The 12807-nt window shown below is 41.9% G+C and overlaps 1 protein-coding gene across 1 annotated transcript; it reads left to right on the top strand.

Moving 5' to 3' along the window:
- Nucleotides 1-2652: 2652 nt before the first annotated feature.
- On the top strand, nt 2653-12539 carry T265_10944 (hypothetical protein; the record flags this gene model as incomplete). Its single annotated transcript, XM_009177462.1, has 10 exons — nt 2653-2957; nt 3750-3829; nt 6361-6436; nt 7272-7404; nt 8243-8364; nt 9425-9514; nt 10176-10253; nt 10871-10996; nt 11260-11373; nt 12384-12539. The coding sequence occupies 10 exons, from the start codon at nt 2715-2717 to the stop codon at nt 12483-12485; spliced, it is 1164 nt and encodes a 387-aa protein (XP_009175726.1).
- Nucleotides 12540-12807: the final 268 nt, after the last annotated feature.

The raw sequence follows: 12807 nt of genomic DNA, 5'->3' as shown, positions 1-12807 counted from the left end.
TGTAACTGGTCAGTTGGCATTTGTATGAAATTTTTTCAAGCACGTCTTTCTGTCACTCATATTAAGAAGAGTTTGGCACAGTTCCAACTGGGATACAGGTTTTGACCATGACGTTTTGATATAAATAGCCACATTATTGCCCCCGGACACCAAAGGGATTTTAAAGGTCCTCATATAGCCAGCAGATACGTGAAAAGAATTTTGTTGACTCAGGGTGCTACGCAGTACTGCCTGAAGCGCATGGACGCCGAAGGAAGTCCTAGAAAACACCGCAAGTTTATAATGCGCGCACATTGTTGGAATAACTTTGCACAAGTGCAAATGATCATTCATTAAACAACCTGATCAAAATGGACGATCATACACTGATCAGCATAAACTTTGTACCGCAGATAAACTTTGAACCGCAGACATATTAGATTTGTGGTGGATACCTGTTTTCACATTACCGACGTATATTTATAAGGCAAAGTGCGATTCACACGAGACAGTATAAAATCTCAGGCACACGAAGCTTCAAATAAGCCTGAAAATGATGCCTGGTTGTCCGCTTCTAATTGTGTTCTTGTTCTGCATCGACCACGTAGCATGTTTGGAAGCCGTCAGTATCCATAATTGGTCATCCGTATTTAACAATAATCCGTCGAACAACTGGGTTGTTCTTGCCGCTGGTTCCAACACCTGGGAAAATTATCGACATCAAGTAGGTTTCCGTTGATCTTTTGTTGGTTTGAGGCTCAAACGTCTATTTGAATCCCGTAAGAAAGGGTTTTCAAAGTGGAAGTTTGCAATACTGCTCCCCCAAAAATGTTGTGCCCCCTAGTGTTCTCCATGGCTGTGATGTTTTACATGAAAATGCGGTAGACAGAAAATATAGCTAATAGAAGCACTAGCGGGCACATCTTGTGGCTTTTATTGGTTTTCGTCAGTATTTCCTTGTCGTAAAACGATTTTCTGTTTCGGGTAGTGTCGATTCTCCGGTCCTAATAAACACAGTTTTTACCGAGTGCATAGTGTGATTCATGTTAATCGGAATCCGACTTTCGTCACCCATAATTGTTTATTGTTGCGTTATGTTAGGCGAAATGACGGCCAGTGAGTGGAAGGTGTGATGTTGTATAACCCATGAATTCGCTGGTTTTTCAGGCACCACTAATCATCTGACCTGACATTGTAGCTTTATTATATTGGAGAAACGGTCCCGGGCTCCGAAGTACCGTAGCCTAGAAAGACTTGTTGTATGAACCAGGTCTCAGAAACCTCAACAAAGACCACTGATGTAGCAACAACACCGGCTGTTACCGGAATTGCTAGGCAATGTGAGGTGATAAATCTATACCACTTGGTGAGATCAAGTAGCGTGTATTTGGAATAACCAAATAGAAATCCATCTTGGTCAAATTCATTCGTCCGCTCTCCTATCAGTCGCAAGGGGTTATATGTGAATCTTATTGTAAATAGTACACATAATTAATGCGTCTGTATCCATTCTTGAGATTCAGTGGGTAATATTTTTCACCACTGAGTACACAAGCGAAAGACAGATTCTGACGTATTTTCGATGTCAAGGGATATCAAGATTGCACAGCTCCGGTGAGCAGGTCGTTGTTCCAGCACTTGACTGATTGTGGAACTATGGTCCACACAAGTCCTTCCAGAGTAGATACAGGCATCCTGTTCTTGGGATAATGCATCCAAATACTGTTGGGATAAGTGATACTCCAAAAAGTGCGGAATATTGTACACACTGCTCGTCGTCTTTGGCCTTGTTGTCTCACTCTGCCTGGTATCCTTAATTCACGTGTCATTTGCGTTCTCATTCAGGCGGACGTTTACCACGCGTATCGCGTCGTGCGTGCAAACAAAGTTCCAGCGGAGAATATAATCACCTTCGCCTACGACGATATTGCAAACAATCCCATTTACATATCGCGTAAAATTTTCGCTATATGCTGGCAAGTTGAGTGTACAAAACGCGCTTCGCTGTCTAACTTTAACAAGTCTCATTGTTTGCCGTTTCTCATATATATAATTGTTGAATTTGAGTTGCAGAAAATTATGGGTTTTCGTGTGTCACTTCACATGTCGTAACAGATTTTTTGGTTGATGCCCTTTCATGACTGTAGACGTCATAGAACCCTGATACAAGCAGCACCTTTTGATGATGACGATGGTGACGATGATAGTCGTATGCGTACTCGGTTCCATACCCTGAAATGAAACATTGATATCTATGTGTCGTTTCAGTGCATCACCTGGCTGATGAAGCTTCTAAAAGCAATAGAAGTTAGTTCTTGCGCGGAGTCTGTAATAATCGCAAGCCGTTTATTGCCAAATCGTTCATTCGGCTCTAGCTACTTTAAGGTGCCCAGCTGCCATGTCACACGAAGTTTGTACGAGATCTAGGATACTGCCAGGATTCCCAAGCGGTCGGGAGGCAGAGGCAGGTTGAATCTACGGAACTTCCGGTCGGTAATTCTCATATTAGCCAATTGAGTTATCTCGTTTCCTGCACAACTGAACTATATACAAGGACACTGAATATGGATATGTTCAGATTATCTACTACTGGTGGTTTTTGAATGTAAATTTACTTAAAGTAATTACACTTTTGCACCAAATTAGTAATTTTCTTTGTTTTGCACTCTACAGAGATCATTGTACGACACTTAAATTATTTCTTCGTAAAAAATCATTACCCAGCACTCAATCGAATGCGTGACAGAATTGCACTCATCGTCGTGATAAACTATTCCAAAACAAGCCCGCGAACTCGATTCAAACGGAATTTATGTGCGTTTCATTTCTTTCCATTCGACATAGATGTTAATGTCGCCCAGAAGACTCACTGCCACATATCATTCTTCTATTCCAGAAATCCGTTTAAAGGCAAAGTGTTCCATGAATACCAGCACGAAGATGTGTACAATGGTGTGGTAATTGACTACCGTGGAAAAGTAAGTCCGTGTTCCGAGGCGTAGCAATCAAGTTAATTCATGCATCAGTTCACCGTGTCACACAAGGTGCAAGTAGAATGACACCACGGACCAAAACACAATACAAACAGCAGGGTAGATTATTCAGGTTTGCTATATTACAGAATGGTCAATCTCCTTGGGCGAACACTTGTCATAAAGTCATAGATAACTATCTGGAAGCCCACGACCGAATTCAACCTTCTCCCTTTGGCCTATTAAGTAGGTTAGTGTTCTTGTCAAAAGAACCACGAAATATTCACGAAGATCAACAGTGCCCGAATAATTGCTTCGGAGAAATATCCTGTGATATCCCGAGTGATGCACCAACCAAACCAAGCAGCGTGTTCAGGACAACACATTCAGCTAAAGAATATCATAGATAACAGATGCTCAACTGTGATTAAGTTGAATGCTGATGGGTGATACTCATTTCAAGATATCGGCTATTTCTCACGTATGTTGCATTCCTTAGCAACTGAGGTAGATGAGGGCTACTTGGTAGTATTTCCAGGTAATCCATGTTCAACTCAACTACCAACCCTAGACTTGGGGAGTAACTCAAATTCCATGCTTGATAAACAGACCAACAAGCGAATTATTCAGTTTTCAGCACACAGCTGTCATCGTGAATAAAATATTGGTGAAATGGAGGGGAGATATTAGATTTCAATCATTTCATATCATGGAAGTGGATGTTTGCTGGGAAGAGACTGAATGTGCGGAACACCATTGTCACAAGAATAATTGGTCATGCATGTTCATCCTTTTTAGGATGTCACACGGGATAACTTCTTGAAAGTACTAAAAGGCGATGAGGAACTTGAAGCCAAAAAGAAGAAGGTGCTGAAAAGGTGAGTTTGCGCGGAAGTGGATATTTTTGATGCACTTGCTGATCACAGCCAGATTTCTAGTGTGACAGCTCAGCGTTTTCGGTTAGTGAAAGACGTTTTTAGTATAATCGTAAGTCAGTCAATTCATAATCACTTTGTGTAAGCCTCCCAGAAGTCAGTCAAAAGGATTAGATTCACTCCAGGGGAAACCCGGTTTATCCACCTCTGACTTTTCGTTATTATCAAATCATCGACATTAATCGCCACTGTTAACCAGTTTCGGAAATATTCAGGTATGAACAGTTGAGAGTGGTCAAATATCTCCTCGGACTTGTACTAATTGGGTTTGGTCGATCTTGGTTTGCTCGGATTCTGCAGTTGTTTTAACTCACAGTGTTGTACAAGGTAAATAAACACTGTTGTTTGGATGATCGAAATCCAAGTGCGCTGGTGGCCCTATCGGTTTATGGCGGTCTCTCAACTCTGATTCGCGATTCTCCCATAATGCTCTCAGCATTAATAATAAGCATTAAGTATTAAGAATATCACCTATGTGAGTCGATAACGTCACAGTTGTTCTTTCGAAACTCCCACGCATTTCTGACCCACACATGACGAGAAGCATTGGCATGCAGAGACAAGGCAGTAAAACGAGGCAAATGGTTATATATTCGCAAACCATAAGTCTCCCATCCGGTCAATGATATACAGTTGGGATTTGCAATTGCGACGAAATGCGTAATCACCCGCTCTTTGCACGTCTTCTCTGATGAACCGTACATGGACCTGCGATGAGTGTTTCCGTACATATTTCCAGCTCCAGTGAACCGATCTATATGGTTCGCATTTTGACGGAATTCCTTTTGATTTAAAAGTATTTGTGAGCACTGATTGTTTGAACTTCTTCAAGAGCATCGTGTTAGTTTGTGGTCTGCTGTCATTCAGCTTTGCTTCCAGGAACTTTGTACCTTGTGGTCTGTTCGGTCGCCATTCCAGGACAGTGCTTTGGTAGATGTCCATATAGGCTTTTTTCTGAGGTTTTGCCAGTCCTCACAATAGCTTGGAGTGGGAAGTTCCCGGATTCACCCTTCCAGAGTACTCAGTTTGACAAACACTCATTTCTGAACTCACCCTCCAAGTGAAACTAATAGATCTGTGGCTCTTTATTTGCTGTCGCCTAGAGTATGAAGTTTCCGCTGACCGTCAGGGATAATGTATCCTGTTGAAGCAAGCTACTTTCCTGCGAAACTACATTTTCAGACAGAAAATTTCATTGGGAATATTCAAAAGAGATATTTCTTGTTACTTGACACACTGTGAGTCTAATCGTTTGTATTTTGAAATTAGGCTAACTTTGTACAAACCTTTATCTTAGGGGAGCTCGACGTTATCTTTTTCCGTCAATTTTTGCACTATTTGATTTGTTTTTCCAATCTAACCAGGTTCGTTCTAATAAGTAAACGAGCAGAAATCGGATAGAGCCTTTTCCAATCCTAAGTTGAACAAATTCAATTTTTCCGATCCCTCCTGTTGTTAGTTCGGATAGAGAAGGAAAGAATAGGTGATCAAATAGGATAACTTCATCTGCACGATAAACAAGTTTTATTAACTGGAAGAGCATTCCCGAAAACGAATACCGGAAAATCGGGCTACAGCAAAACAGTAATTCAGAAACAAAGATTCAAAATATACTACTGAAACCACAAAACAGAATGAGAGCCGGTCGAATGCTGAAAACCAGAATATAACACATTAGAAATCGGTAACCGGTCACTGAGACCATGAACAAAAGCTCTTCAGACAGAAATTACGTAAAGCAGCAATCGAATTCAAGGGACGCCAGCCACAATGCAGCACAGTTCGAAATTGACCATTTGGACACCGAGAAGCGTGTGCTCGCTTCAGGCAGTCACAGCCGTATAACATCAGACAGGTATGGAGTAACTTCCAACCCAAACACTCACTCATGATATTACTTCGGTTGAAGATGAAACATTCGCAAGCTGATCACTGCGAGCAGGGTAAAGATGAACACCATCCTGATCAACGTCCAGCAAAAGGAATATTTCCGGATCAGGTTTGGACAAAAACGTATGGTTTCTTGGATATCCGTGTTAAAAATGTAGGATCGCCTCTTCTTCGTTATAGTATTTTTCCTGAGTAGTATATATATTATGTAGATATTTCGTTAAACATGTATTCATGCTCGAAAGAGCTGAGTGTGACTGTCCCAACGGGAAGACGACAAGACTAGCTAAAGTGAAAAACTGCTTCCGACCATCTTCATGCATTGAAAATCATAGGAATTTAACCAACAGTCATCCGGAGAATCGGATTTTCATCTGCGTATTTACGCGGCTATGCAAATAGTAGAACACTCGAAGTTAATTTAGCTCCTGATTATATCCAGCAGCGTGTACAAAACAATATTCTGAAACACGTGTTCGCCATGCTTCCATTTCCGCGGGTTTTTGTTGTGCTTTCCTATGTATGGGGGCGCCAGCCAATAATCTCGTCCTCAAGACCACCTAACACTTTCTGCCCAATAACAGCGGTCCTAACGACAACGTGTTCATCTTCTACTCTGGCCATGGTGGGACTTCCCATATTGCCTTCCTAGAAGAATATGTAAGTATGTATGGGGGCGCTAGCCAATAATCTCGTCCTCAAGACCACCTAACACTTTCTGCCCAATAACAGCGGTCCCAACGACAACGTGTTCATCTTCTACTCTGGCCATGGTGGGACTTCCCATATTGCCTTCCTAGAAGAATATGTAAGTTCAGTTAAATTTGGTAACCAAGGTTTTAGCACGCAGCTTTTTAATCGGAGAATAAATATTGAATGGAGTGGAAAGGCTAACGTAAACCTGTTGGTGCAATGACATCGATGTCACTCTCAAGAGTGACATCCCCAAGAATTCAGGTTTGATAGGTCTCATTAGGTGCATTAATTGACAGTGTCACACAGATTTCGTTTTACGAAATCTAAGGTCACTCGACTCACCTGATTTCGCGATCGATCCATTCAGACTGCTGGGCAAACGTAGATACCATAAACAAAGAAGCTAGTCGTATACTGTCACTCATGAAGCGTGGATGATTCGGAGAACGCGTCAGCTGAATTCTTCCTGACAAGACAACATACTGCTTCTCGCTTCTAGAGCGACAGAACGAATCTTTAATAGTATAAAGTATTTATGTATGAGAGACCAGTCTGTGATGGGAAGCCGGGAAGCAATGTACAACTGTTCCATCCTTATTGAGAATCATCAGTGTTGCACTTGATAGATGCAACCTGAAACCGTTCGGCCAACAACGAGCAACCAACAGCCTGATTTATCCGCACTAAGACAGGACATAACGTCACCCATTTTTCAATCAAGGATCCACATCATTGGTGACTGACTCATCGGGTGACTCATCTCGAGCTCACAAGAATTTTTCTTCTTATCTTGCGACAGGTGTATGCCTTGGAGTTGAACGATACCCTCGCCTACATGCATTCAAAAAAAATGTTCAACAAATTGGTGCTGTACATGGATGCTTGCTACTCTGGCTCTATGTTTAAAGATGTTCTTCCTCCAAATATGGGGAGTAAGTAGCGTAAATTTCTGGCTGATTCTTGCATGGATCCTGTAAAACAGCATTCAGGATGTCAATCATATATATAGCTTAAAAGCAGCGTTGACCAGTAAAACAGAACGAATTTTCAAGCTTGGTTTATTCTTGTTCAGCTCGCGATCTTTGTATGGAAGTAGCCTCTGACTCTACGCAAGAAGCGTTTAGCCGACGATAGCACAAAATCTTGCCTGCATCGATCAAATTCACTTACGCTGCAAAATCAGTTTAATTTGGGTGGAGGAAATCAGGGTGCAACCCCTGTGATATTTTGGTGTCCCCTTGCAGCAACTGCCGTTGCCAAGTGGATAACTTCTTTGTAAAGCATAAATAGATCGTGGGTCTTTTGTAAAAAGTACACTTCAAACCACGAAGTGTTAGTATAAGGCTTGTGACGTGTCAAACTTTGACCGCTCTCATCGGTGGTATTTTTCCAGGAAGTTTCGCCGTAAACAACAGATTATGCATTCACACATTTATTTAATTTTGACGGGCTGACCCAACCAAACCCAGATAAATGTCTCGTTAATGCGAGTGTTTGGCAAATTCCGCCCAGTCTGGGTTCAAGTCTTGATTAAGTCTTGGAGAAAGTCAATGACTGCGTCTACCTGATTCGACGTAAGAAGCACGAAAACCGTTATGTTCTGTCAGTGAAATGTCAGCGACCTTCTGAGTAGTGTGTTAGTTCTAGAAGTCTTCCAGCTTCAGCACATCTGTGAGTCACATCATCCGTTCGTCGATAATTTACCTTACTATTTTACACATCCTTTTTGCTGACCAATGATATCTGTTGTCTGAACCCCTGAACCCGCAGTCTACGTGAAAACATCAGCCAACGGAGGCGAAAAATCCTGGGCTATTTTTTGTTTTGACAAGGAAATCGAAGTTTGTCTCGCGGATGAATACTCTTATGACTGGATTTTAGATTCCGAATACGTAAGTTTTGACAGAACTGTTGCAGATAGGACTGTCAGTTATGGACGGGTAATCCGGTGGTATTAAGCAGACAGTCCATTTGATTTTCTAAACCGTCCGGTGGCCCCGAAATAATCAATCCATTGGTTGTATGGCCGAAATGCCTCACTATCCCTCCAATCAGGTTTGCTTGTGGTCTTGCAGAGATATATGAAAGAGACTAGCAAAAATCTGGGTGCTATCAGTATAATTCGCACTCTACGATGGAGACCACCTGATTCTCACCGTGACTGTCCTTGAATCGATGTTATTGGAGTTCTTGTTATCATTTTCGGTTCCAGTCGCCTGAGTAATTGTCTGGAACTGTAGGCGCATCGGAATAATTGTGATAGGCCAACAGCAAGTCTCTGTTCAACATATTTTGATTCCTTTCGTCCGAGTAGGGTTTTGAGTGGATTTTAACTACACGCAAGGAAGCATCAATGTTGAATACAGATGTTGGAAGTGATGAGGTTGATGATGTTGACAACGATGACGGTAATTGTGATGATTTTGATGATGGTGGTGGATCTCCTGCACGCCTTCGTCAAAATATGTCTTTCGAAATGAATCAATATGTCAGTAGCATTCGTGCTGTCAGCTTCTATCCAGATTGTCTGACTAGGCCTCGTATGTGTAGGTATCTCGGGTGTATGGGGTAGGCTAGCTCTAGGTTTTCCTTCATGTTCCATCATCCTTTATTATTCCACTACGAATAATTATAATGCTTGTACGGCAGTGAATCATGAGTATTTTCCTCTGATTTTGCTCCCGAGAATGATGACGATGATGATGATAATGGCGATGGTGATCAGAACCATAGAGTATCAAACACTTAAGATACAATGTATGTGCATGTATGGCGTCCAGGAACAGCGGAATGCTCACAAATTTACCAGCAGTATGTGTCGTTGCATGCCTCGGTTGTCTTAACTCTAGTGATGGTTTCAATGTTTTGTCTACGGCGGATTCATCTAAAAATTGCGTAAGCTGATTTGTCTGCTACACGTCGCCCCGCTTTGTACCTCCCACCCGCGCGCAGAACGACCTAAAACGGCGTACACTGAAGGAACAATACGAGGAGGTGAAAAGGATTACAGTGTTTAGTCACGTAATGAAATACGGTGAAATGGTGAGTCACAAGATGCAACGGGTCACTTTTGAAAAGTCAAACAGTTATGAAAATGAATGTATTGATCGAGAAAACAGTTGCGTTTTGTTAACTGTGATAAGCGACGGTCAACGTTTGAAATACGTGATTAGGAACTTCAGGTTCCATAGACCAAGTTCAGCAAGGTTGCTAGTGCAGGCACCTAGATATCCAGGCCTAGCCAGTATCACCTTCCGGATAACCAAGCAATGGCCTTGGGTACCTTATGATTCACACGCCTCTGTGCTATGGTACAAAACAAAGCCGAATTGTTATGAATCGCTCACAAGTTACTCACAGGAAGAATAGATTTACACGATGACTGAAACCTCCATCTGAGAAGTTGACACTCGAGGAGCCGGTCTGTATATGGCCACGTAGTGTGGTTTTCCATGATAGAACGAAGAGTGCCTTGGACCTGAACGAGCAAACTTAGGTGATAATACTAGTGATTCGGTGGACATCAGCGCTATGTACTGATGTTTGTGAGACGCTTTCGGAACTGGTGTTCATTGACCAACCGGATTTTTCAACACTAACATGTGAGTACGGTCGGATGGTGAGAGGCTTCATCATTGTATGGAACAAGACGATATCTCGGTGGATAATGAACTCATAGGTGTCCGTTTATTGTTTATTTCAGGCGATGGAAAGTCTTCCAGTTGGAAAGTTCCAAGGTCATTATAATCTACTGATGCACCGGAAAGATGGTGCGATACCAGTACGTGTTAAGCGCAATATTCGATATTTTGAATTGTCTATTGGAACAGGTATTACCTACGCCACTGGATGTTTAAGGAACCAAGTGACCACTACGCATTCCAAAGAGAGTCTAAGCAGCTGTCACCTAAGTGGCCGAAAAACCTGACATCGCAGTTATAGACAGATAAAAATGAATAAATCTCTAGATCGATAGATTGATAGATATATAGATAGACAGACAGAAAAATAGATAGATAGCCAGATAGATAGACATGGATAGATAGACAGATAGATAGATAGATAGATAGATAGATAGAGAGATAGATAGATAGATAGATAGATAAACAGACACTCAGACAGACTGATAGATGTATAGATAGAGAGAATAGTGGACAATATACTTAAAGCCCGTTCCAGATATTCAGCGAAATCCATGAAACGTTTAGTGAGGTTCAACGTACTCAAACTGATTTACAGGAGACTGAATTACGTCAATAATTTGCGTTACCCTTGCAACCGAGTGATCTTATATGGTTTCTTCTTAATAGTGAGTAGTCTAGGAAGTCAATTCGTTCAATCAGCATTGACGGAGCTCCTGTTTATAATAAGTGTTGTTCAATTTTTTGTTGGTTCCAGCCGAATGCTGTAGATAGAAATCACTCCTGCCAGGCGCACTTGTTTTCAAAGTGTCGACGCTTGATGCTGGCCGCAACCCAGGAAGAACATGAAACCGCTTGGCGAAAGCTGCACCGTGCACTTCAGGTTTGCAGTTTCCTTTTCTTATCCAGTTGATCTCAGTAAAGTAACTGAATGCACGATAAAAGATCATTTAGGTGACTGTCCATTTGTGTAGTGGAGAATGGGTAATAAGGATGCATGGGAGCAGGTAAACGTCATCAGTCGAATGTTTTTATCGGTCGTTTCTTTAAGCCACGCAAAACCCAAATGTGATTCGTTTAGACGTGCAACATATCTTTTATAGTCTATATACAACCTCCCACAGTTATACTTCTCACTTCTTTCAGCTTGGCCACATCGCCAGGGAAACTTTCCGTGACATCGTCGTGGATGTGACAACCCACCACAAGCCAACGCTAAAGGGCTTTTCCAAGAGGGATGAGCTCATATGTTTCAAGTCAGTATTTGATCAATTCCGGATACACTGCTTCACACATCAGCAGGCAAGTTGCCTCCATGATGCAGGAAAACAAGAATGTGCAAAAATATGCATTTGGTAATAGCCAACGCCCTCATCTACGGCGTCACGAGACTCAGTCTCAAAATTACCCATATGTAAACATCCAGCAAATGAAATTACGGGGCAATTGTGGTTCTCGCATATCAACCTACTTCAGTTCGGTTCGGTTCAGTTCATATCAGATCAGCTCAGTTCAGTTCAGTTCAGTTCACTTCAGTTCAGTTTAATTTTTTCGTTTGTTTAGCTTATTTCAGTGCAGTTTGAGCCCATAACATAACATAACACAATCACCACCAAAACTTGTAGATTGACATTGGAAGCGACACAGGCCAGTCGTGAATATGGGTTTCATTTTCGTGAAGGGTCCCTGTGCTCAACACTGCTAAGGAATATACTGAAGCATGATCTGACCAGCAACTTTGGCTGGAATCGTTAGGTTTGTTAGTCCAAAACGCACAACTTTTCGAGGAATATTTACTGAAAAAATCGATGTCCAAGCAACAGAAAGCTGGAACATTTGGTGCGGTAAAACTGTAGAAAGACAAGCCCAAGTTGATGCCCATGACTTAAGCATTTAAAAACAGTCTCGATCGGTTTCTCTTCTTCGACATTCACGACGGCTGTTGCAACCAAAATCCTATCTCATCATGGACGATCGTTACCATTTCAAATACCTCACTACTGGCACAGCAAGAATAGCTACATAAACTGGAGAAAATATATGGTTGACGAGAAGTTTTACACAGCTAATGACCAGTTCCGCTCATCGTGTAAGTTAGAAGGAATCTTGAGTGAACACACGTTACTGTTCGTTTGAAAGAATCCTCAGTCATTAGTACAAACCTATGCACAAAGTGTGTGATCCAGATACTTTCATTTACGTGGTGAATCATTCCCTTCTCTGATTAGACTGACACCCTAGGTAAGAACCTGTTATCTATCTGTCTTCAGGTACCCGAGGTAGCCCAGCATACAACTCATTTGATGGAGCTGTGCAAAGCCGGATACGAAGCTGAAACCCTGATAGACTCTGTCCACAACGTCTGTTCCTAAGAGACACGTCGCATGTTGCCTGATTTTGCCAAAATACAATGAAACAAAACTAGCCCGTATCGTGTTTTCCCATCGCAGCTAAGCGAGGTTTGCGTTTTCCAACAAGCTAGCCGTCCAAAGATTGTTTTAGAGCCATGATAGAGACGCGTCTTCAAACTCAGCCACATCGAATTTGAATATGTTTTCATACAGGTATTTGAAACGTCATCGTATATTAGGATGAGGTCGTCGGGAAGGCATAGTATGTCTATCTATCAGACTGGTAATGACTTTCCTCGAATTGTATGTTTTGTGGAGTTGCTCTCTTACCACATTTCAACCT

The sequence above is a fragment of the Opisthorchis viverrini genome, assembly GCF_000715545.1.
Source record: "Opisthorchis viverrini unplaced genomic scaffold opera_v5_425, whole genome shotgun sequence".
Taxonomy (NCBI): domain Eukaryota; kingdom Metazoa; phylum Platyhelminthes; class Trematoda; order Opisthorchiida; family Opisthorchiidae; genus Opisthorchis; species Opisthorchis viverrini.
The sequence above is the reverse complement of the archived record's forward strand: the minus strand, read 5'-3'. Positions and strand labels throughout refer to the sequence as shown.